Here is a 24,376-nt window from a genome sequence, read left to right as displayed (position 1 = left end):
TTTGATTAATCTACTTACTTACACTTTTTCATACTTTTTTGTATTTAACTCATGACAGACCACATTCCAGCGGGTGGCAGTAGTGTGCAGGTTTCTGCAAACATTTTTAAAAACAGAAGAAGGGTTTGGTTATCGGTTCTTCTTGTTGTGGGATGCGTGATCTTTGACCAGATGCGTTGTTGAATTTACAATTCCTGTTCCCAAACAGAGCTCATTGGAAACCATGGCAGGAGGGGGTAAGTTTCCGGAGGTCTACCTGGACATGCTGTCGCAGCCCTGCCGAGCGCTGCACATTCTCCTCAGCTTCAACAAGGTGCCGTTCACCGTCCGGACCGTAGCGCTGAGGAAGGGTGAGCACAACCGGTCAACTAACTCATCGGTCAACTAGTCAACTAACAATGACCAGTCAGTACTTTGAATTCATTGTGATTTCTGCCTCGAGAACTTTCTCTTGGGGTGACCTTTGACCGAATAAGGCAGTGGACTTTGGCAGGGGATGCACCTTTTAAACTCCCAGTCACAAACTGCTAACTAAACAACCTTTAACCATGGACCTAAAACATAAACATAAACAACACAATACAATCCCTCACAAGCAGACGTCCAACTTTCATAATTTTGAAAGACATTCGCCCTTTCTTCATGACTTATATAATATTGGTCTTTGATACAAGGAATTCATTTTAATCATTAACAAGGCATCAAACCAAACAACTACTATCGTGTCTATGTGAATAGCTTATACTTGGATATATAGGTATGTCGTGCCACTTGTGTCCAGCACAAATAACAACACTGTATGTGTCCTATGGTGTGTATGCACATGTTTGCTTGTTCGCAGGAGAGCAGAAGACGCCGGAGTTCACCCGTTTGAATCCAATGCAGAAGGTTCCCGTCTTGGTGGACAACGGTTTTGTCCTCACTGAAAGGTACAAAGACTTCCTAACGTGGCCATGACCTCTGACCCTGGACTCTGGATTAAAGGCTGTTTCTTTGACTATGTTTTTGTGTCAGTGTTGCCATTTTGAAGTACCTGGTGACCAAGTACAGCCTCCCCGAACACTGGTATCCAAGCCAACCAGAAAGGAGAGCTAAAGTCGATGAATACATTTCTTGGCATAACACAAACACTAGACCCCACACCGCCAAAGTCTTTATAATGGAGGTAAACACACACACACACACACACACACACACACACACACACACACACACACACACACACACACACACACACACACACACACACACACTTTGCATGATTTGTTCAACTATTTCTCTTGCTCACTATTCCCTTTTTGTCTGTGTACCTACCTGCGTGTTTGTCCGGTCTGTGTACCCAGGTGCTGATCCCGCGTATGACTGGTTCTGCTGTGGATGGTCTCAGAGTGGAGAGGGCTCTGGCAGAGCTGAAGGACACTCTGGATATGCTGGAGTCCATGTTCCTCAAGAGGCAGCCCTTCCTGTGTGGGGACGACATCACTCTGGCCGACCTCCTGGCTGTCTGTGAACTCATGCAGGTCGGCGCCCGGACACGCAGGCCATAGCGTCTTTCTGCCAAGTCTCGTGGCAACACCAAGCTAGTTTGCATCAGTGGTTTTCTATATTTGAGGTCACTAGGACTCCGTCAACTATCAGCCTACTGACTAGTATTCTAGCCATTCTTGAGATGTTTATCTCAGGATGGAGTCCCATCTAACTCAATTGGAGATTGTTGTAAATTTTGGGGGAGAAACGACAAGAAAGTTTCAAAGTTCAAATATCAGATACACCTCATTGGGATATCTCCTGTTTGCTTACATTCTATACTTTTATCATGCTACAACCAGAAATGGATGAATAAATCAAAGACATAGACCAATATGGTCTATTTACCCACTAAGAAGTCTCAATACCACCATGGGACAAACTGAGGGCTGACATTTAGTTTGGGGGCACACTGGAGTTTTGAATAACATAATAATTGCCATGCTAAGAAATATATACACTGAAAGTATTGAAGGACGCATAGCATAAATACTGCCACAAAATATATAACGGTTTAAAATCAGTTTAAATTGTTGTTTGACTGTTTCCTCTTCCAGCCACTAGGGGGTGACAGAGACGTGCTGAGCGACCGCCCAAAGCTGCAGCGATGGAGAAGCCGCGTCCAATCAGCGCTTGGGGAATCATTTGACGACGCCCACTCTGTGTTGTACAAACTTCGTGACAACTTTAAATCCAAACTCTGATCTTCTTTGACATAACACAGGATAAGCACAGAGAGCTCCAAATGAGCTGTCAAACATCGCAGTGCCTTCTTCTTGCTAGGTTTTCTATTCAATTAAGTGGAATGCAAACTTTGCTTGCTTTAAAAGGTTGTTTAATACGGTGTTGTTTAATCAGGGGACTGATTGCTGTGGTCTGGTCTCATAACTAATTGACCAGCCTACTCTCCTCTACAGGCGTCCTTTATAATGAAATGAGTGATGGGACTGTAAAGGTCAATGTAGTCGTTAATGAGACCTTACCTTGACCAACGCTTCCATTATGTTCTCCGTCGTCATACCGTGGTCGAGTTGTCTCCTCGTAGATCATTATAAAGTGTCATCACACATTGTCAGGCTACATCATGATTTTTTTTCATGCTTATGATTTTCTTGCACATTATTTGAAAAGCAGCATATAAATCAGACCAACTACAAGCCAATTCACCAGTGAACAAAAAATGGTTTATTCATAAAAACATATTTACAGAGACTCTCGTAATCAAAACAGGAATGTGCTACAGTTGTACAGTGGAAAGACATTGGAGGTTATTGTGCGGTCCTCTTGGCAGGAAGTCTGTCTTCACCCTCCTCTTCCTCTCTCGGCCTCTTGTTCCGCGGGAGTTCCTGCTGGACACACAAGCACGCTGCAGTTGGCTGCAGTTCATTTTCCGCTGGCGTGGCAGAAGCAAACGTACGGCGTGGTCAGGTTGGGGCTCTACATAAACAGAGAAACCTAAATGCATGTGGGGTCCAGTATGTGTTACCGTGTCCGAGTCTAGTGGAGGGTACATCAATTTATTGGCCAGGGCCAACATCACGGGGTCCTGAGGAGCACACGAGTCACTTACTTAAACAACAATGTCTGAACACAGAGTGGACTTATGAGTTGTTTAGATGACGGTACATGTTTTAGCCTTTAAATGCTTCTATCTTAACCTCATGGTTTGGGGAGAGTTCTTTACCTGTAGCCATGGATGTTGTAAAGCTGACGTGATTGACAGCCGGAGGGAGGGATCGACCACCAACAACTTCCTCACCATGTCCTTGGCTGGAACACACAGTGCCGTTTTAATGACGCTTGCACACCACCAGTACAGCTGGCTTTAAAGTCACACAGCCCCCTTTAAGTGTGAAATTCAGGGGTTAATTAATTCAATGGAGATTAACTATGCTTGTAACCCCAAGAGGAGGATACACGTAAATCTTTTAAATCGACCTCCATGTGTCCTTGTCCTTTTTTCGATCTTGATACATAGCCAAAGACAAATCATAATGTTACAGGAAAACAGAGCAACGCTCTGTGGAGAAATGGAGGCGGAGAAATGCGTAGTTCTACATCCAACGAGAATGTCTGGCTCCAAACCATGTGACTGAATATCTACATCAACGCTTGCCGCTCTGAATATGTCGTGCAGCTTGCCTGTGCTTAATCCTTACTTGGCGCCTTTTGTGACACAAGCTCGTCAAAAAGATCGGACATTTGCTTGAAGGCTGTGAACACTGGCTTTATTCTACATTTAGAAGACAAACTACACGTGTGTTTAGATCTGGATGTAGCTAGCGCCGATGGACAGGGTCTGTAGAACAGATCATAACGAGGGTTCATCAACCAACTGCAGAGGAGAACACGGATTGTACTTAAGGTGGATCTTGATGCTCTGAACCTCCGTATGCAATGGGGTTCAGATTGGAAACCATAAAAGCAATATGAATCAATAGGGCTAACTGGTTCCCTCACTCCCTGTTACACTATTTATGGAACAATGGGAATCCAGACACTAATTAACTGCAGGATATCTATCGCGTGGCGTGTATTGCTCGCATTATAAATAAGCCCACCGATTAGAAGTCCCTCCATGGCAGTTTATTGGCTTTGGGGTGTGTGTAGTTAGTATATAGTCTTTAGGGTGTGTGTAGATAGTGTGTAGTCTTTAGGGTGTGTGTAGATAGTGTCTAGTCTTTAGGGTGTGTGTAGATAGTGTGTAGTCTTTAGGGTGTGTGTATATAGTCATTGGGGTGTGTGTAGTTAGTATATAGTCTTTTGGGAGTGTGTAGATAGTGTGTAGTCTTTAGGGTGTGTGTAGATAGTGTCTAGTCTTTAGGGTGTGTGTAGATAGTGTCTAGTCTTTAGGGTGTGTGTATATAGTCATTGGGGTGTGTGTAGATAGTGTGTAGTCTTTAGGGTGTGTGTATATATTTGTTGGTGTGTGTAGATAGTGTGTAGTCTTTGGGTTATGTGTAGATAGTGTATAGTCTTTGGGTTATGTGTAGATAGTGTATAGTCTTTGGGGTGTGTGAAGTTAGTATATTATACTGACTACACAGTTAGTATAATAGTGTGTGTAGTTAGTATATTATACTAACTACACACACCCTAAAAACGATATACTAATAGTATATAGACTTTAGGGTGTGTGTAGATGTTGTATAGTGTTTTGGTGTGTGTATATAGTGTTTGGGGTGTGTGTGTATAGTGTTTGGGGTGTGTGTGTATAGTGTTTGGGGTGTGTGTGTATAGTGTTTGGGGTGTGTGTGTATAGTCTTTGGGGTGTGTGTGTATAGTCTTTGGGGTGTGTGTGTATATAGTGTTTGGGGTGTGTGTGTATAGTCTTTGGGGTGTGTGTGTATAGTGTTTGGGGTGTGTGTGTATAGTCTTTGGGGTGTGTGTATATAGTGTTTGGGGGGGGGTGTATATAGTGTTTGGGGTGTGTGTGTATATAGTGTTTGGGGGGGGGTGTATATAGTCTTTGGGGTGTGTGTATATAGTGTTTGGGGGGGGGTGTATATAGTCTTTGGGGTGTGTGTATATAGTGTTTGGGGGGGGGGGGGGTGTATATAGTCTTTGGGGTGTGTGTGTATATAGTGTTTGGGGGGGGGTGTATATAGTCTTTGGGGTGTGTGTATATAGTGTTTGGGGGGGGGTGTATATAGTCTTTGGGGTGTGTGTGTATATAGTGTTTGGGGGGGGGTGTATATAGTCTTTGGGGTGTGTTTATATAGTCTTTGGGGTGTGTTTATATAGTGTTTGGGGGGGGGTGTATATAGTCTTTGGGGTGTGTTTATATAGTGTTTGGGGGGGGGTGTATATAGTCTTTGGGGTGTGTTTATATAGTGTTTGGGGGGGGGTGTATATAGTCTTTGGGGTGTGTGTGTATATAGTGTTTGGGGGGGGGTGTATATAGTCTTTGGGGTGTGTTTATATAGTGTATAGTGTTTGGGGGGGGGTGTGTATAGTCTTTGGGGTGTGTTTATATAGTCTTTGGGGTGTGTTTATATAGTGTTTGGGGGGGGGTGTATATAGTCTTTGGGGTGTGTTTATATAGTCTTTGGGGTGTGTGTATATAGTGTTTGGGGGGGGGTGTGTATAGTCTTTGGGGTGTGTGTATATAGTGTTTGGGGGGGGGTGTATATAGTCTTTGGGGTGTGTGTGTATATAGTGTTTGGGGGGGGGTGTATATAGTCTTTGGGGTGTGTATATAGTCTTTGGGGTGTGTGTGTATATAGTGTTTGGGGGGGGGTGTATATAGTGTTTGGGGTGTGTGTGTATAGTCTTTGGGGTGTGTGTATATAGTGTTTGGGGGGGGGGGTGTATATAGTCTTTGGGGTGTGTGTATATAGTGTTTGGGGGGGGGGGTGTATATAGTCTTTGGGGTGTGTGTATATAGTCTTTGGGGTGTGTGTATATAGTGTTTGGGGGGGGGTGTATATAGTCTTTGGGGTGTGTGTATATAGTGTTTGGGGGGGGGGGGGTGTATATAGTCTTTGGGGTGTGTGTATATAGTCTTTGGGGTGTGTGTATATAGTGTTTGGGGGGGGGTGTATATAGTGTTTGGGGTGTGTGTGTATAGTCTTTGGGGTGTGTGTATATAGTGTTTGGGGGGGGGGGGGTGTATATAGTCTTTGGGGTGTGTTTATATAGTGTTTGGGGGGGGGGGTGTATATAGTCTTTGGGGTGTGTGTATATAGTCTTTGGGGTGTGTGTATATAGTGTTTGGGGGGGGGTGTATATAGTCTTTGGGGTGTGTGTATATAGTGTTTGGGGGGGGGGGGGTGTATATAGTCTTTGGGGTGTGTGTATATAGTCTTTGGGGTGTGTGTATATAGTGTTTGGGGTGTGTGTATATAGTGTTTGGGGGGGGGGGTGTATATAGTCTTTGGGGTGTGTTTATATAGTGTTTGGGGGGGGGGGTGTATATAGTGTTTGGGGTGTGTGTATATAGTGTTTGGGGGGGGGTGTATATAGTCTTTGGGGTGTGTGTATATAGTGTTTGGGGGGGGGGGTGTATATAGTGTTTGGGGTGTGTGTATATAGTGTTTGGGGGGGGGTGTATATAGTCTTTGGGGTGTGTTTATATAGTGTTTGGGGGGGGGGGTGTATATAGTGTTTGGGGTGTGTGTATATAGTCTTTGGGGTGTGTGTATATAGTGTTTGGGGGGGGGTGTATATAGTGTTTGGGGTGTGTGTATATAGTGTTTGGGGGGGGGGGTGTATATAGTCTTTGGGGTGTGTGTATATAGTGTTTGGGGGGGGGGGGGTGTATATAGTCTTTGGGGTGTGTGTATATAGTGTTTGGGGGGGGGTGTGTGTATATAGTGTTTGGGGGGGGGGGGTGTATATAGTGTTTGGGGTGTGTGTATATAGTGTTTGGGGGGGGGTGTATATAGTGTTTGGGGTGTGTGTATATAGTGTATAGTGGTTGAGAGGATACCTTGGTCAGAGATCCCTTTCCATTTAGCGGGCAGCATGGTGAACTCCCCCTGGATGATCTGCTCCTGCACCGAGGGGCGGGACGGGTGCTCGTAGAACGGAGCGTAGCCCCCGAGACTAGAGGGAGGCCCGGGATCATGAGCTCCACACAGTTTAATAATAAGGCACACACCGTCAATGATGACAATTTCTTCCTAATAGTCACATTCAAACTCCGCATTAAGCGGGCCATACTTTGTGTATTGTTTGTGGTTCTTAATTCAACAAAAAAGTCGAACTCTTTAATTGACATGACTGTGCTATTTCTGTCTGCTGTGACGCACTAATTCCCTCTCCGGGATTAATAAAGATCAAATCATCCCATCACATTTTTGTAATTCAATAAAATCCTCCGCATGAGGCCAACATGGAAGAGAGAGAGACTGAAGAGAAAGAGACTGAAGAGAAAGAGACTGAAGAGAAAGAGACTGAAGAGAGAGAGACTGAAGAGAAAGAGACTGAAGAGAGAGAGACTGAAGAGAAAGAGACTGAAGAGAAAGAGACTGAAGAGAGAGAGACTGAAGAGAAAGAGACTGAAGAGAGAGAGACTGAAGAGAAAGAGACTGAAGAGAAAGAGACTGAAGAGAGAGAGACTGAAGAGAAAGAGACTGAAGAGAGAGAGACTGAAGAGAGAGAGACTGAAGAGAAAGAGACTGAAGAGAGAGAGACTGAAGAGAAAGAGACTGAAGAGAGAGAGACTGAAGAGAGAGAGACTGAAGAGAGAGAGACTGAAGAGAGAGAGACTGAAGAGAGAGAGACTGAAGAGAGAGAGACTGAAGAGAAAGAGACTGAAGAGAGAGAGACTGAAGAGAAAGAGACTGAAGAGAGAGAGACTGAAGAGAAAGAGACTGAAGAGAAAGAGACTGAAGAGAGAGAGACTGAAGAGAGAGAGACTGAAGAGAGAGAGACTGAAGAGAGAGAGACTGAAGAGAGAGAGACTGAAGAGAGAGAGACTGAAGAGAGAGAGACTGAAGAGAAAGAGACTGAAGAGAAAGAGACTGAAGAGAGAGAGACTGAAGAGAGAGAGACTGAAGAGACAGCCGAGCCACACTGAAGCGAGCGTGTCCACCGACGACGGGGAGGCAGCATTGAGTGCAGGGTGGTGGGCGAAGAGCTCACCAAACGAACAGCAGGACCCCCAGGCTCCAGGCGTCGACGGCAGGCCCGTAGCCCGTGGTGGCAGCGTGGGTGAACACCTCCGGGGCCAGGTAGGACGGGGTCCCACACAGCGTCCGGGACAACGTCTCCCCCTCCAGAATCTTGGACTGGTTGAAATCTGTGACCTGGGCCGCACTCATTGTGTTTGAAACGCTGGAGTGCACGTACCTTATTGTGCATGTGCCTTGGTGAGACCGATGTGTGTGTGTGTGAGGCCTAGTCGGATGTGTGTGCCGGATGTGTGTACCTTAATGAGACAGGTCTTTGCCTGAGAAGCCAATAGAATATTCTCGGGTTTCAGATCTCTGTGGATGATTCCATTCCTGTGGAGGTACTACACACACACACTCACACACACACACACACACACACACACACCTTTGTGTTTGGTACCAAAACCAGAGCTGAGAGCCAACAGACAGGGCGACCTCCGACCCCCCAGCGTGGCTGTGAACCAGTCGTCTCACCTCCACTGCCATCAGCATCTGGTAGAAGTAGAGTTTAGCCACAGCCTCGTCCAGGCCGTGTCCCGCCTTCACCCGGTTGAACAGCTCGCCGCCCTCCATCCTGACGGACAGACACACGTCCAATCAAGAGAGCTCCTCAGGGTGGGTTGAAAGGCTTGAGGCGGTTGTTGACTTACAGCTCCAGAACGATGTAATACGTGTCCTCCGTCTGGTAGAAGTCCTCTGTTTTGATCAGACACGGCTAGACAAGGAGAACAAAGCGAGTTACAAGGCGAGTGTCTGGGGCCACACGTCTCGCTTTACACATAGCAGGTGGATTCACTTGGTGATCAAAGACTTGAGAATCCTATTCTAAATGAGAAATGAAAGATTAATCATGACTCTGTGTGCCTTGCTAGGTCAAAAATGATTATACTTGTGAAATTGTGCTTTTAGCATTTGAACATGTCAAGTGGATTCTGGCTGAGGTACGCAAATCCCTGGATATTTCAAACATCACACACGAATTACAAACAAATCATTTATTTTGTAACAGAGTTTTGTCGGCAGTGTCAGTCAATGAAGTGTCTCCTGACACTTCATAACCTTTTGCTCCGTACCCAGCAAATGAATACTAAAAGCTTGCCACGCAAACCACTGAGCATCAGGTAGCCCTGAGCCCAGGCCTCTTCCCCGGCCCACCCCCCCCCTGCAGCCCACTCACATGGTCTATCCGCCGCAGGATCTCGATCTCCCTCTCTGCGTTCCTGGTGGCCGTCTGAGCACAAACACAACGCATCATGACTGCTCAGCCTATGGAGAGCCGGAAGACAACGGCAGAACTCCAGACGTACTCATGTCTTTGTGAGTTAACGTGGCGGTGAAAAGAGGGGCGGAGCTTGTTGTGAAAAGTGAAACCACTGCAGTGTTAAGAAACAGGTGCTACCTTCTTGATTTACTATTTAAGTTATGTCTGAAATATACACGCATGTGTTATTCACGGCAATATTCAAACAGGATTCAAAATGATTTGTCTCCCACCGCTGAGGACCGTGCATACGTTCTCCGGAATAAGAATATGGGGAACAGCAGAAGGGGAGGGGCTAAGGCTCTCTATAGTTTAACAACTGACAAGGCGACTTTAAGGGAAGTTTTGTCCATAGCGATCCGCGCTGGTATGAGGATCTGACACGGGGCTTAGTGTAATAAGGTGCAGGGGTACAGGAACAGCATCCACGCCGACGGCTCACTCACCCCTACAGAAGGGAAGTTCTTCTTGTTGATGATTTTGACCGCCACCTTTTTACAAGTGGCCCTCTCAAAAGCCAGCTTCACCTCGCCACACACGCCCCTGGGAAAACAATAAAAAACAGACCAAAACAGGCAGTCAAATCCAGGCGTTATGAAGGGTAGAACCGACCGAGACAAGCGGCGATGCTGAGACGGATTAGACGTACGTTCCGATGCCCCTGGACACCAGGTACTTCTCCTGAAACTCTTTGGGGAAGCTGGTCTGGTCGTCGCTCACAAGGTCCATAAACACAAAGACTGCAGAGACATATGGAGAGACCGTAAATGACACAGACAGACAGAGAGAGAGACAGTTATAGAACAGTTACAGAACAGTTACAGTTATAGACAGACAGAGAGAGAGACAGTTATAGAAAGACAGGCTGTTAAAGAGACAGACAGACAGAGAGACAGAGTTGCATTGAGACAGAGAATTGAGACAGAGATAGAGAGACAGTTATAGACAGGCGGTACATGAGAGACGGTTATATAGACAGAGATACAGAGACAGTTATAGACGGACTAATGCCAAGCTCACTCAGCATGATTAACAGTAATAAACAATGGCCCTCCTCCTCCCGGATTAGAGCCGCTGCTCCTTTGCTTAGAAAGGAGTCAGTTGAGGTGGTTCGGGCATCTGGTGAGGATGCCCACTGGACGCCTCCCTTGGGAGGTGTTCCAGGCACGACCAGTGGGGAGGAGACCCCGGGGAAGACCCAGGACTAGGTGGAGAGATTATATCTCAACACTGGCCTGGGAACGCCTCGGGATCCCCCCGTCAGAGCTGGTCAATGTGGCCCGGGAAAGGGAAGTCTGGGGCCCCCTGCTTGAGCTGCTGCCCCCGCGACCCGACCCCGGATAAGCGGATGAGGATGAGGATGAGGAACAATGGCCCAGCCTCCTGTTGCATAGCATTAACCAGCTTGTGAATCCCTCTCTTCACGCCATGCCCACCTCACCATCTAATGACTGTTAAAGCGGCTCAAATTGTTTTTGTTGCCATGATTGATAGTGGGCAGGTCCAATCATCCCCTTCTCTCTCCACTACATTCAGCAGCCCTAACCAGAAGCCCCTAATGCCCGTAAGCCTTTGAATGGGGATTCATATGTTACGTCATACGTCGCTCCTAACTCCCTGCAGGTCCTCTTAAACACTGTAGCTCACATTTTTTGGCCTGTATGTGATTCACTTTGTAACACTCTTTTAAATAGTGTGCTATATATAAAGCTTTATTAACCTTCTTTCTTACACTACAGGACTTCCGATTCAATTCTGTTGTCAAAGACGACCTCAAGAGAAATGTTCCACTGCTGGTGTAATCTGTGAAAGGTTAAGAAAACATCCTGGTTCTGTTGCCTGGAACGTTCCTCTGATCTGAGGTGATCCAAGACACGGTTATTATCATCTTAGAGCTCTTGGTATTATCTTAGAGACCCCTGGGTAGTTAGGGTTAGGTCCTACCTTAACCTTACCTTTCAGCTAGTCTGTGCTAGATTTAAACTGCTCTCCTCGGATGGGATTGCGTGAGATTTAAAAGTCCTTGGTGTGGGCTTGGCACAACCGTCTGCCTATCACTGTCTCTCTCTCCGGTCTCTCCGGAGAGACTAGTTGTAGACTCACTCATTACTCGCTCCTATCCTGACGGAGTGACACAGAAAGAATTGAAGACAGCCACTGATAACACCAGTAACCATAATAATAATAATAATAATATTGATGAGGCTCTCCGGGAGCGTCACGCACCGCGGTTGCGCTCCTCCGCCAGAGACACCACAGAGTTGTTGACCAGCGGGTGCTTCTTGCCCTTCCCCACCAGCGTCCCGTCCACAAAGGTCCCGTTATTACTCAGGTCCTCCACCAGGAAGTTCCCCCCCTCCTAGAGGAGAGAGCGATGCATGCAAAGAGAGACAGACAGAAGGTGACCGCGCTGCAGGCGTGATGACGTCAATCACTGGACCTCCAAGAACATCGTACATGGTTCTATTAAAGAATATATGGACGGGCGAGACGAGACACATCCAGAATTATAAGAACGGGACCAAGAGTTTCCTTGATGTTATGATCAATGACATAATAAATATAGACTGTGGTGAATAACCCAAGTAAACCAGAAACAATTATAAAGTGGAGATTGATGTGGCAAAACAAATGAGTATTTAACCCACCCAGTGGACCGCTAAAATAGCTGTATCAGGTTCACTTCAGAGAATGCGCGGTCGTGGTCTCTGAACCAAATTTTTAACTTAAATCTCTATTTCTGGAATGTCTGCAAATGTATGATTCAACATGTACAGCTAACTTTAAAAAGTCCAGCTTTTTGGAACAAGTCCTGTGTGGACACATAGGGTTTCTAGAGAGGTGATCACGCCTAAGGGGAATGAGACCGGTAGAGTTGAGAGACAGACGGGTTGTGTTGGTTTTGAGACAGACTATGTTTTTGTATGATGGATTATGGTTGTTGTGAGACAGGCCAAGGCTTGACATCAATGGTTGTTGTAAGACAGACTACGGTGGTTGTGAGACAGACCAAGCTTGTGAGACAGTATGTTTGTGAGAAAGAGGGTTGTTGTGAGACAGAGGGTGGTTGTGAGACAGAATATGGTTGTTGTGAGACAGAGGAGGGTTGTTGTGAGACAGACAAGGGTGGTTGTGAGACAGACGAGGGTTGTTGTGAGACAGACTATGATGGTTGTGAGACAGGGTAGCCATGGAGCCCCTGGCTGTGTGATGACTGTGTGCAGCAGTAAGGAGTACCCTGAAGATGCGGAAGTGCTTCTTGCTGTAGATGCGGAATGCTTGGAGCCGTGGGTCGCCGATCACATAGTCACATTTGGAGTCCCGCCCAAACAAGTACGCATCCTCCACACAATCTGGAACAGATGCGCACAGTTGCATGTGCAAACAGCGCAAAAAGGTAGCTTCGTGTCAACCCTACTTTGTGCTTTTTGCAGAGGCCAGATTGCGGGTTTACTGAGATCACCAGTGTTTACCAGTGTGCTGGGAGTGGGACCACTAGAGGGAATTTGGTATTGCTGTCCCGGATCAATTGCTTTACCAAAAAACACATGCTGTGTGTTTTTTTTAAGTATCCCTTCATCATAGCTTTGCAATGACATGTGCATGTTATGGATCAGCATCTCAATAGACCCTTTATACACGAGTTGTTCAGTGAATGTCAACATGTAGTGAGTGAGATATCATTAGTGAACAGATTTCAGACAGGTCTGGAATGACAGAAACATTACACAGGAACGGACACATAAGTATCAGGCCACCCTCCTTTAAAGACAAAGTCAATCCCACACATTGCATGGGATGTGTCCGGTGTGTCAGGTGGACCAGCTGTGTCAGGTGTGTCAGGTGGACCAGGTGTGTCAGGTGGACCAGGTGTGTCAGGTGGACCAGGTGTGTCAGGTGGACCAGCTGTGTCAGGTGGACCAGGTGTGTCAGGTGGACCAGGTGTGTCAGGTGGACCAGGTGTGTCAGGTGGACCAGGTGGACCAGGTGTGTCAGGTGGACCAGGTGTGTCAGGTGGACCAGGTGTGTCAGGTGGACCAGGCATCAGATCAACAGCTTCCCTACGAGCTGGCAGCCGGGCAGCTGCCCGGCTGCCAGCTCGTAGGGAAGCTGTTGATCTGATGCCTGGTTCTACTAGTAGTGGTTCTACCAGTAGTGGTTCTACTAGTAGTGGTTCTACTAGTAGTGGTTCTACTCACTGAGGGCCCGGAAGCCTCTCTCCATGGGCAGCAGGCGGCCCCAGGGCTGCGGCTCCGGCTCCTCGGGCACCGAGGCCAGCGGCACCGGGATGGTCTCCACGCTGCTCAGCGTCCCCGAGGACTGGCTGCCCGAGGTCGGCCCGCTGGAGGGACCGGATCCAGAACCAGAACCAGAGCCGGAGCCGGCCTGAGCCTGGCTAGCGGTAGGGGGCGACTGTGTCGGGGCCTGAGAGTTGGACAGGCTCTCCTCCTCTTTGGAGATATCCCCGGACATGTCGACCTGAGGAGGAGTTTCGAGTTAGTTTATCTGCAGTGGAGGCCCCGGGGGGCCTTGTTTTGTGATGCATGTCCATTGTCGTTTCATGACCAGGTTTCAAGACCGAACGTGTTATGAAAATGTGATGCACATTCTGGGATCCCTAAGCCCCTTTAGGTAAAATGCATTGTTACAACATATTTGCAGTACATTTTCAAACACTGGGATTAGATTCACAAACAACAGGAAGTTATGCAGCAGCAGCGAACTGTCGGCGGACACTTGACTCTGAACAGGCAAAGATGTCACGAGTTTCAAGGATACCAGAAGGTTCCAAATCATTTGTATCTTTCCGTCCACACATTCCCTCCAACAGGCCATCCACCCATCCACCAATCACCCATCGTTATTCCTAGTAATCAGAACTGCTCGCTAGTGACCCTTAGCCCAATTAGCGTTTACATTCAATCGCTTGTATACAAATCGGACCGCGCCGACCGACATAACGCCCGGCTCACACTTACAGGTCGGGATATGTGTGTTCTGAGGAGGCTTTAATCAAATCAGCTCCACTGGGAGGCTCGTGGACGGCTGATGCAGCTCTGTGCAGCTCCAGCTCACATGTGGGATTTCCCGGGACTGTGACACGCCCCGCCTACCTACTACGTCACAGGCGTACGGTGGCCAATGAGAAGTTGACAGTTTAACACGTGTCCTTCCTGTTGATAGATCCCTTTTCCGTATTATCGTACGCCTTTTTAGTTAAACACCTGGATGTCCTTGTTTTTAGAAAGGATTCGCGGCTTCGGTTTTAGGGCTTGAGAAGACACCGTGCGGGCTTCTTCCTCTGCTGGTCGGTGAAGTGGTGCTCGGCGATGACGCGGTAGCTCTGACCCCCCCGCTGGTCTTCAGACTGCTGGTCTCCAGACTTCAGACTGCTGGTCTTCAGACCTTCAGACTGCTGGTCTCCAGACTGCTGGTCACTGTCTCACTGTCCAGAGATATGTCCAAAAACAAGAGCTCTGCCAAAACCCTCCTCATCGTAGATGGTACGTACCTCACTACTCTTGTGTACAATCAGAGAGAGGATGTAGAAATAATATAGAAATACAATCAAGTGAAAAGGATGTTCATTTAAACATTTTTTTTTTTAATATAATGGAAGTGGTCCGCGCAGTGCGTTGAAGTTGTGTTGCTCTCCTTAGCATGTGTGTGTTACTGTGTTGATACGCACCGCGCTGTGTTCCAGGGGACGACGACGGGGCCGCGGAGGCTGAGCTCAACCCCTTCTCCTTCAGAGAGTTCGTCCGCCACCATGGTCCCGAGCCGGGCTGCGAGGAGACGAGCGGCGCCCACAGGAAGGTAGTCCGACGGACCCCGTCCGCAGGGGCACTCTGACCACCGCTGACAAGACGGACCTAACCCCCAACAATGCAATCCTACAGTGCATCAGTCCAAACACCAGCATTTTTAGACTGCATATTAATTAAAACTTTAAATAATAGTGTAATAATGTACTTACAAATTACTTAGTTGTTTATTGTTGACAATTTGTCTTTCTGAGGCACATATTAACATTAATGTATGCATCTTGACCGATCTTTTCATTGTCTAATGCTTGGCTCTTTAGTAGATTGTTGTATGACTAAAGGTTATCTTACCCTGACCGTTGAATATGGCTGGTGGGTGATATGCGACATTAGTGTTCAGAGAAACATCACTCACTAGATACGTGGTTTGTATTCATGTACGTGTTTTAATAGGATGATGATGTGTGTCTGTTCAGGTGCATGGCGGCAGCAGCAGCCAGAGTAGAACGCCCACCTTTGCCCCGGCGATGGAGAGCAGTTTCTTCTGGGAGCCCCTTCACAGTGTGCTGAGGGCCAGGGTAGGTAGTGAGGACGAAATCATTCAAGTCTATCCGTCTCACTCACTGGCTTGTTCGTCCTTTCTCTCTGCTTAAAAACAAAAGACAAATGCATAACTCTGTCTCTCTCCTCCTCTCTCCCCTTCTCTGTCTCTCCTCCTCTTTGTCTCTCCCCCCTCTCCCCCTCTCGGTCTCTCTCCCTTTCTCTATCTTTTCCCCCCTCTCTCTCTCTCTCTCTCCCCACTCTCCCTCTCTCTGTCTTTTCCCCCCTCTCTGTCTCTCTCCGTCTCTCTCTCCCTCTCCCCTCTCTGTCTCTCTCCGTCTCTCTCTCTCTCTCCTTCTCCCCTCTCTCTCTCTCTCTCTCTCTCTCTCTCTCTCTCTCTCTCTCTCTCTCTCTCTCTCTCTCTCTCTCTCTCTCCCCCTCTCCCCTCTCTGTCTCTCTCCCCCTCTCCCCTCTCTGTCTCTCTCCGTCTCTCTCTCTCTCTCCTTCTCCCCTCTCTCTCTCTCCCCTCTCTGTCTCTCTCCGTCTCTCTCTCTCTCTCCTTCTCCCCTCTCTCTCTCTCCCCTCTCTCTCTCTCTCTCCCCTCTCTGTCTCTCTCTCTCTGGAGGAGGATGAGGAGGGAGGGGCGGAGTCTGGACTGGCTGCTGCTGCTGAGGAAGAGGAAGAGGAAGAGGGGGACAGTAGCTCCTCTCTATGGCTTCCAGACGAAGACCAAGAAGAAGAAGAGGAAGCTAAGGGGATAAGGTAGGCCAGAGAACAACAACAACATGGAGTCAAATGGAGAAGGATTGCCTTGGCCTGACTTGATTTGGACCTTTACTGATATTTAGCGTTTCGGATCTAATGTTACACACAAAGCCGACTTCTGCTCTCAGACCGTTGCAAAACATGTTTTATATCCGTCTCAGCAGGACTGGAGGAAGAGGAGCGGAGGATTATGAAGGAGACGATGAGACTACCATATTGGAGAAGCCAAACTCCTTCAGCAGAAAGAGTTCAATGCAGCAGGTTATGACATGCACACGCTTGCGCGCATTCACACACAAATGACGCACAGTAACAGACTCATTCAAATAAGTTGTGTGTGTGTGTGTGTGTGTGTGTGTGTGTGTGTGTGTGTGTGTGTCTTCAGCTCCAAGAAGAGAACATGGTTCTGAGGAGGAGCGTCAGCGATCTCCACAAGTCGTCCAGCGCCTATAAACAAAGGTGAGCTCCGCCCCCTTCCTGCCTACACAGGAAGTCCGGCCATACTTTACCCAGCATGCTCCGCTTCTCATCCCCCAGGATCCAGAAGCTGTCGGAGGAGCTGATCCGCAGAGGGCACGAGGAGGAGAAGGAGGCGCAGGCCCTGGAGAGCATGGTCCACTCTGTGGAGCAGAACCTCCAGCTCATGACCGTAGGTCCTGACCCCTGACCTCCAGCTCATGACCCCTGACCTCCAGCGCTTGACCCTAGGTCCTAACCCCTGACCTCCAGCTCATGACCCCTGACCTCCAGCGCTTGACCCTAGGTCCTAACCCCTGACCTCCAGCTCATGACCCTAGGTCCTGACCCCTGACCTCCAGCTCATGACCCTAGGTCCTGACCCCTGACCTCCAGCTCATGACCGTAGGTTCTGACCCCTGACCTCCAGCTCATGACCCTAGGTCTTGACCCCCACCCCTGACCTCCAGCTCATGACCCTAGGTCCTGACCCCCACCCCTGACCTCTGACCCCCACCCCTGGATGAGCCATGTTGAGGCTCTAGAGAACCAAGCTGTGCCCCCCCACCCCTTCTTTCCAAAAAAATGTGTTCCATAAATGAGTATTTGGTAACAGATATCATCTTTTTGGTCGGCCGCAAACCATTTTGAGATCTTGAATTGGGCCTTGAGTCGAAAATGTGAATCTTTATCAAGTACCCCCTGGAACCTGCTCACGTACCGCGTGGAACGGGAACCGCTCCTCTGGTACTCACTGTATAGATGCATACTCTCCAGACCAGAGCCTTTATTCCTACAGACCAGACCCCGGAGAGAGGGTTGTAATACGTCTCGGTGTGTGTTAATATCTGTGTTTCAGAAGCGAGCTGTGAAGGCAGAGAACAGCGTTTCCAAACTAAAGCAGGAGCTGCAGCAGCTCCAGGTACAGCCTCTGAGGAGTGTGCTCTTTTGACTAAAGCACAGTAACAACACAGCCAGAAGTACTAGTGAAATCACCGTGTGTGTGTGTGTGTGTGTGTGTGTGTGTGTAGGGTCACATGGAGGTCATTAAATCAGAAAACAAACACCTTCTAGCAGAGCAGCTTGAAACCATGACGACCATGAAACAAAACGCTCGGACGGCCTCAGAGTACCTTGGCAAGACGGTCAGCCAAGCTCGCTCTTCTATCAAGTCAGTATGAAGTCCTGCCCTCCTACCTCCCAGGACCCTCCTAACCACTAACACCCTACCTCCTAACTCCTAACACCCTACCTCCTAACCACTAGCACCCTACCTCCTAACCACTAACACCCTACCTCCTAACCACTAACACCCTACCTCCTAACCACTAGCACCCTACCTCCTAACCACTAGCACCCTACCTCCTAACCACTAACACCCTACCTCCTAACTATTAGCACCCTACCTCCTAACCCCTAACACCCTACCTGCTAACCCATAACACCCTACCTCCTAACCACTAGCACCCTACCTCCTAACCACTATCACCCTACCTCCTAACCACTAGCACCCTACCTCCTAACCACTAGCACCCTACCTCCTAACCACTAACACCCTACCTCCTAACCACTAGCACCCTACCTCCTAACCACTAGCACCCTACCTCCTAACCACTAACACCCTACCTCCTAACTATTAGCACCCTACCTCCTAACCCCTAACACCCTACCTGCTAACCCATAACACCCTACCTCCTAACCACTAGCACCCTACCTCCTAACCACTAGCACCCTACCTCCTAACCACTAGCACCCTACCTCCTAACCACTAACACCCTACCTCCTAACTATTAGCACCCTACCTCCTAACCCCTAACACCCTACCTGCTAACCCATAACACCCTACCTCCTAACCACTAGCACCCTACCTCCTAACCACTAGCACCCTACCTCCTAACCACTAACACCCTACCTCCTAACTCCTAACACCCTACCTCCTAACTCCTAACACCCTACCTCCTAACCACTAACACCCTACCTCCTAACTCCTAACACCCTACCTCCTAACCCATAGCACCCTACCTCCTAACCCATAACACCCTACCATCCTACCTCCTCAGCCCTAGAACCCTACCTCCTAACACCCTACAGTCCTACCTCCTAACCCCTATAACCCTACCATCCTACCTCCTAACCACTAACACCCTTACATCCTACAATCCTACCTCCTAACCCCTAACGTCCTACCTCCTAACCTCACGCACCTTCCTATTCTACTGCTCTACCTCCTAAACACTTTGCAGGCCCTATTCAGAATATTGTTGCTAGATGCCACTATCTAACTCTTGTCTGTCTGTCTGTCTGTCTGTCTGTCTGTGTCTGTGAAGACAGCTGTTGGGAGAAGCAGAGAATCTGCATTTAGTGTCACAGCTGCTGCAGTCAATCGACAAGATCTCAACACACACCTCAGACATCCACTAGTGCAATCTGGCCGCATCCACTCAAGCCTTCTCACATCTACTTGTCTGGTCTGATCATTTCCACGGAGACCTCCTGAACTAACTGGACTTATGTGAATTGTTCTTTTGTCTGTTCCTTGGCTCAGCTAATCAGCTGAGACTATTTATTTCTTCTTCTAAGCCAGATCATAAGTTGCCTGACAATTTTGAAATGCTAAATATAAGACAGGGCATCTAAATAGCTAGATATTTAATTGTTCTTATAATGTATTTTTATTATGAATATTGAATACTGCAGATAGCATAATTAATGCAATGACACTTTTATATAACATTGATCTAGAGGCCTTGGTTAAGCATTTCTTTTTATAAACTAATCACCCCCACTATGTGCTATGTTTGCTAAAGATTGTTTGTGAAAGAAGTTTGTAATGTAGACAACGATGCCAAGTGAACACAGCTTCTCAAAAGGCCTTCCCATGTTATTCATCCAAGTAATTTCTGTCATCCTTTTCAGTTAGCAGATGGGTTTGATTCCGTGTGTTTAAGCTAGTCTATGCATTATCTGCACCCAAAATGTCACCAAATCTCCCTGGCCATAATACTCTACATAGCCCTTCAAAGTGAGTGCAGCATTAAAAAGTCAAAGAATGTGAGGAGGGGGTAAATATTTACACATTTACTTCCAAAACCAGTGCTGCAACCGCACTGCGATTATAAGGATGTCAGGGTGGTCTAAATCAGGCTAACCAAAAGTCAGCACTATACTATACTATATATTTTACTATATATATATATATTTTACAACGGGATAGATATAGAAACAACTGTTGAATAAACTGCTCCTTTTATACAATCAATGTATTAGTATTTTTATTGAACACTTAAAGGTGCCATGACATGCCACCAGGTGTGGTGTGATTAGCCGTTACAAGCTGTTTTGGAAATCCGTCCGTTATGACATCACAGGTGGGCGTGTCCACCTAGATGTGTGATGGATAGATGAGCGAAACGGCTCGTAACGGCTAATCACACCACACCTGGTGGCATGTCATGGCACCTTTACTAAATCAGCCCTGGGACTGACAGACCGTCTACTCTGTTGTGAGCGTGCTCAGAGTGTTTATCTGTTGCTGCCAGTGGTGGCTCCATCTCTGCAGCTGGATCAGCAGTCGCTCTCTGTCCATCCTGAAGTGCTCCGACTCTGCCTTGGAGACGTCCTCATAGCGCTTTACACACACACACACACACACACACACACACACACACACACACACAAAGACAAACACACCTTATTTGCCAATCTGAGCACACACCGTACAAACTACTTATACTTTATTTATATGCACTGTTTTGCTTTGTAGGCAAATATAGATATACTACCTACATGAATGTGTACTGTATATGGGTGTCATTTGATTTCTGTTTGGAAGTGAAATCAAGCAATCAAGTGAAATCAAGCAAATTCAGGCTGAGCGTCTAAAAGTTGCAACACACACACACACACACACACACACACACACACACACACACACACACATATACCAGTATATATAGATAATAGTGTAACTATCATGATTACCTTCAAGGCTCTGTCTCTGTGTAAGAGGATTTCCTGGTGCATCGGGCTGTTGACAGAACCAGCTGTTGCCGTGGCGTCCACGCAGGCTTCTGTTGGTGCCAGGGTTTGACTGGATGAGCTTGTGGCCAAGGTTACGGCGGACGTTGCATCGATCACAGCCATGAGGTTTTCGTCGGTTGCCAGAGTCATGGCGGTTGCCATGGTTACCGTGGATGCTGTCGTACCATCCGCAAGGGACTGTGAGATAGGAAGCCCTGACCCAATCCTGGAAAACACAAAACAAACACCACAACATAATAAAAGCTCCCCACACACTAAGGAAAATATCGGAGGATATTCGTGGATATAGTTATTTTTTTAAAGCCGTGATATTATGCCACCAGGTGTGAGTGGGATTAGCCGTTACAAGCTGTTTGAAAATCTGCCTTTTCCTGTGTTTCAGTGACATCACAAGTGGCTAGTCACACTCACACCTGGTGGCATAATATCAGCCCCTTAAGTTCCTTGCCCCATGTTTGATAACACCAATGAGCCAAATGACAACGGTCATGGCTTCTCTTTTGACACCATTGCCAAAGTTGCCAAAGTTGCCAAAGAAAATGCCAAAGTTCTGGTCATTTAGCTGGAAGGTTTCTGTTGTTAATGTTATCGAAAAACCCTTTTCCTGAGGTGTGCAGGTTGTATTCCTTAGGGTGCCACATAACGGGGCAAACCTTCATTTTTTGGTTTTAATGCTATATGATAGCGATATACCAGCATATCATCTGAGTTGGATAGTTTGAATAACATCGTCCATTGATGGTCATCTTGTCCATCCAGCATCTTTGGTGGTTTCACCTCCAAGCTTTAAGGTTACCTGCTGGCTGTCTGGAAGCTGTTGGGCATGAGCAAATCCTTTCCAGCTTCAGTGTCTGTGGTGGCAGGATAAACAGGGACACACGGATGTGATTGGTGATTGGATGTGATTCGATCCTGCAGTACATGTCTTCATCTGAAGAGGGGTCAAAGGTTACCTGGAGTAGGGAGCCGTTCTGAAAGCTTCAATGTAAGGAGGTTGTCCACGAAACCCTCTGTTAGGGACGACAGGGACGCTGTGAAGTGCTGCTCTCTGGCCCGCATGCACTCCTAGAGGACCGGGTGGTAGCTGAGGTTATCGGTTAGTGGTGGAGGTTATCACGTTCTGCTGTTGCACAATGTGATTCACGCAGGTGGGTTAAATGTTTGTCGTGAGGCAGAACGTCTTCTACTGGCATAACTACTGTACTTCAATAAATAAATATAGATATTTATGTGTGGGAAAATAAGTACTGCAGGTGCAAAAAATGTTAAAATGTATTTTTCACACCTGTAGTTCTTTAGACTAGCTAGAGGAGTGGACTACACACCTGTAGTTCTTTAGACTAGCTAGAGGAGTGGACTACACACCTGTAGTTCTTTAGACTAGCTAGAGGAGTGGACTACACACCTGTAGTTCTTTAGACTAGCTAGAGCAGTGGACTACACACCTGTAGTTCTTTAGACTAGCTAGAGGAGTGGACTACACACCTGTAGTTCTTTAGACTAGCTAGAGGAGTGGACTACACACCTGTAGTTCTTTAGACTAGCTAGAGGAGTGGACTACACACCTGTAGTTCTTTAGACTAGCTAGAGGAGTGGACTACACACCTGTAGTTCTTTAGACTAGCTAGAGGAGTGGACTACACACCTGTAGTTCTTTAGACTAGCTAGAGCAGTGGACTACACACCTGTAGTTCTTTAGACTAGCTAGAGGAGTGGACTACACACCTGTAGTTCTTTAGACTAGCTAGAGGAGTGGACTACACACCTGTAGTTCCACATATGTCCTGTTGATGGCACTGTGGTACTGGCTCTGTCTGTCCTCCTCTCTACTCCTCAGGGCATCCAGCTCATCTTTACATGCTGGATGTCCCAGGCGCACTTTCAGCTGGCTGGAATGCTTCCTCTGCACACACATTTTATTACTTTATTTAATTCCACATCAAATACCAAGGATTATTCAGGAGATCAAGAGAAGAAACGCAAAACAAAGGATGTACAAGTAAATGCAATACACAAATGACACTAACAAATACGCATCATCACACGCACGCTACAAAGAGCAGCGTGCGTGCACACACACGCTACAAAGAGCAGCGTGCGTGCACACACACACACACACACACACCACTCTCTCTCACACACACACACACACACACACACACACACACACACACACACACATACACACACTCTCATACACACACACACACACACACACACACACACACACACACACACACACACACCACTCTCTCACACACACACACACACACGCACACACACACACACACACACACATACACACACTCTCATACACACACACACACACACATACGTGCACACACACACAAACACACACAGACCTGGGTGTGATTGGTGGTGCTCGCGGCCTCCTCCATCCTGGTCCTGAACTCTTCCACCGCCTCCAGCAGCTCCTCCTCCTGCCGTTTCCCATGGTTACCAAACATCACCCGGGCCAATGTGCGGACCACCGCCTCTAGCTCACACAGCTGCTGACCGAACTCTGTATGATACACACACACAGTCTGTGAGTCAAAGGGAAAACAATAGTACTGTGTGTGTGTGTGTGTGTGTGTGTGTGTGTGTGTGTGTGTGTGTGTGTGTGTGTGTGCTGGTTTTACCTTGTACACTGGTGGTATTCAACAGCTTGGCCTGTTCCTGGTATCCCAGCAGCCTCTTGATAAACCTTTCAGCCCATTGGTCAAATTCCTTCTTCTTGTAGAAGTCCTGAGTGAGCAATCAAGCGTGTATTTAAGCAATAGATCACTTCAGTCGCCGGACAACGCCCCTTCACTGTGGTATAATGACCGTATACCACTGACTGAAGTGATCTATTGCTTTTATAAAACGGTTACGTAAGTATGGCGAAATGAAAGTCATTAGACACCCTCAATTTTGAAAAAGCGAGAAAGTCGGAAAAGCATTTTTTTTAACGAATACAAAAAAGTAGTCCCTCCTGACTGCCTGCAAAGTGTACGGTGGTTGCTATGCAACACACGGTAGCGTCCTTCAGAGAGAAGGCTAGGCTAGAGACGGTAGCTCGGTTCGCCGGCAATTTAGCCTTCTATCGAGTTCACTCAGCGTGTGCCTATTGCTTTACAACATTTCCACCCTCTCCAGCAATCAACATGTTTTTAGGCTTCAGTGAACTATGCTATTGCTTTTATATATAAATAAACAACAGTTAGAGTTAGGCGCGGAGTGATATTGAACTCTGTAAACTGAACGGGCGTCATAGCTGTGTGTATACGCTCAATATACAACAGTTGGGAACCAATCAGATCGCTTGATTTATGCCACCCGTTTTATAATTAACCAATAGATCACGACAGGCTGTGGTATGTGCTCGCCGTCCCTCCGCTGCGTGTCGGGACGGACAA

At 47.4% G+C, this 24,376-nt stretch overlaps 4 protein-coding genes across 7 annotated transcripts in view; 2 read left to right on the top strand and 2 right to left on the bottom strand.

Moving 5' to 3' along the window:
• Nucleotides 1-129: 129 nt before the first annotated feature.
• Nucleotides 130-2,718, top strand: gstt2 (glutathione S-transferase theta 2). The gene is made up of 5 exons (XM_084468437.1): nucleotides 130-350; nucleotides 842-929; nucleotides 1,015-1,165; nucleotides 1,344-1,520; nucleotides 2,085-2,718. Exons 1-5 carry the CDS (start codon nucleotides 224-226, stop codon nucleotides 2,229-2,231), a joined length of 690 nt encoding a protein of 229 aa, XP_084324563.1. The 5' UTR covers nucleotides 130-223; the 3' UTR covers nucleotides 2,232-2,718.
• Nucleotides 2,719-2,754: 36 nt separating this feature from the next.
• Nucleotides 2,755-14,497, bottom strand: chek2 (checkpoint kinase 2). Of its 2 annotated transcripts, XM_084468431.1 has the most exons (15): nucleotides 14,388-14,497; nucleotides 13,608-13,887; nucleotides 12,646-12,761; nucleotides 11,635-11,767; nucleotides 10,058-10,148; nucleotides 9,855-9,951; nucleotides 9,325-9,378; nucleotides 8,798-8,862; nucleotides 8,622-8,721; nucleotides 8,402-8,488; nucleotides 8,116-8,279; nucleotides 6,959-7,074; nucleotides 3,212-3,297; nucleotides 3,014-3,073; nucleotides 2,755-2,876 (listed from the first exon to the last, which is right to left on the bottom strand). In XM_084468431.1, exons 2-15 carry the CDS (start codon nucleotides 13,879-13,881, stop codon nucleotides 2,796-2,798), a joined length of 1,524 nt encoding a protein of 507 aa, XP_084324557.1. In that variant the 5' UTR covers nucleotides 13,882-13,887; nucleotides 14,388-14,497; the 3' UTR covers nucleotides 2,755-2,795. The 2 variants fall into 2 exon arrangements, 1 of the variants encoding a protein (XP_084324557.1); XR_014633484.1 differs by having other exon boundaries at nucleotides 2,774-2,873; nucleotides 3,014-3,297.
• A 105-nt stretch (nucleotides 14,498-14,602) lies between these two features.
• On the top strand, nucleotides 14,603-20,166 carry entr1 (endosome associated trafficking regulator 1). 3 transcript variants are annotated; one of them, XM_084468435.1, is made up of 10 exons: nucleotides 14,603-14,912; nucleotides 15,113-15,225; nucleotides 15,650-15,751; nucleotides 16,342-16,475; nucleotides 16,640-16,739; nucleotides 16,864-16,937; nucleotides 17,016-17,127; nucleotides 17,794-17,856; nucleotides 17,966-18,105; nucleotides 19,262-20,166. In XM_084468435.1, exons 1-10 carry the CDS (start codon nucleotides 14,867-14,869, stop codon nucleotides 19,353-19,355), a joined length of 978 nt encoding a protein of 325 aa, XP_084324561.1. In that variant the 5' UTR covers nucleotides 14,603-14,866; the 3' UTR covers nucleotides 19,356-20,166. The 3 variants fall into 3 exon arrangements, with proteins under 3 accessions (XP_084324561.1, XP_084324560.1, XP_084324559.1); XM_084468434.1 differs by having other exon boundaries at nucleotides 16,339-16,475; nucleotides 16,643-16,739; XM_084468433.1 differs by having other exon boundaries at nucleotides 16,339-16,475.
• A 261-nt stretch (nucleotides 20,167-20,427) lies between these two features.
• ccdc180 (coiled-coil domain containing 180) overlaps nucleotides 20,428-24,376 on the bottom strand; it is a gene marked incomplete at both ends in the record, with an annotated part of 17,931 nt that continues 13,982 nt past the window's right edge. Inside the window, 7 exons of the mRNA XM_084467847.1 lie at nucleotides 20,428-20,562; nucleotides 20,916-21,180; nucleotides 21,772-21,826; nucleotides 21,929-22,040; nucleotides 22,741-22,878; nucleotides 23,339-23,499; nucleotides 23,618-23,723. Coding sequence (XP_084323973.1) covers nucleotides 20,428-20,562; nucleotides 20,916-21,180; nucleotides 21,772-21,826; nucleotides 21,929-22,040; nucleotides 22,741-22,878; nucleotides 23,339-23,499; nucleotides 23,618-23,723 — 972 coding nt within the window. The remainder of the gene's footprint in view (nucleotides 20,563-20,915; nucleotides 21,181-21,771; nucleotides 21,827-21,928; nucleotides 22,041-22,740; nucleotides 22,879-23,338; nucleotides 23,500-23,617; nucleotides 23,724-24,376) is intronic.

This window comes from Micromesistius poutassou (assembly GCF_964030765.1).
Source record: "Micromesistius poutassou genome assembly, chromosome: 5".
Taxonomy (NCBI): Eukaryota; Metazoa; Chordata; class Actinopteri; order Gadiformes; family Gadidae; genus Micromesistius; species Micromesistius poutassou.
The sequence above is the reverse complement of the archived record's forward strand: the minus strand, read 5'-3'. Positions and strand labels throughout refer to the sequence as shown.

Bases quoted from the DNA above. Each gene is read 5' to 3' on its own strand.
- entr1 (XM_084468433.1), top strand. From the start codon at position 14,867: ATGTCCAAAAACAAGAGCTCTGCCAAAACCCTCCTCATCGTAGATG. The intron at 15,226-15,649 runs GTAGTCCGACGG...GTGTCTGTTCAG, and splicing joins CGAGCGGCGCCCACAGGAAG to GTGCATGGCGGCAGCAGCAG. The intron at 16,938-17,015 runs GTGAGCTCCGCC...CTCATCCCCCAG, and splicing joins TCCAGCGCCTATAAACAAAG to GATCCAGAAGCTGTCGGAGG.
- chek2 (XM_084468431.1), bottom strand. From the start codon at position 13,881: ATGTCCGGGGATATCTCCAAAGAGGAGGAGAGCCTGTCCAACTCTCAG. The intron at 10,149-11,634 runs GTGCGTGACGCT...ATGTCTCTGCAG, and splicing joins GGCGGAGGAGCGCAACCGCG to TCTTTGTGTTTATGGACCTT. The intron at 3,298-6,958 runs GTATCCTCTCAA...TGTGTGTTCCAG, and splicing joins GAAAGGGATCTCTGACCAAG to CCAAGGACATGGTGAGGAAG.
- gstt2 (XM_084468437.1), top strand. From the start codon at position 224: ATGGCAGGAGGGGGTAAGTTTCCGGAGGTCTACCTGGACATGCTGTCG. The intron at 351-841 runs GTGAGCACAACC...GCTTGTTCGCAG, and splicing joins GACCGTAGCGCTGAGGAAGG to GAGAGCAGAAGACGCCGGAG. The intron at 930-1,014 runs GTACAAAGACTT...TTTTTGTGTCAG, and splicing joins GGTTTTGTCCTCACTGAAAG to TGTTGCCATTTTGAAGTACC.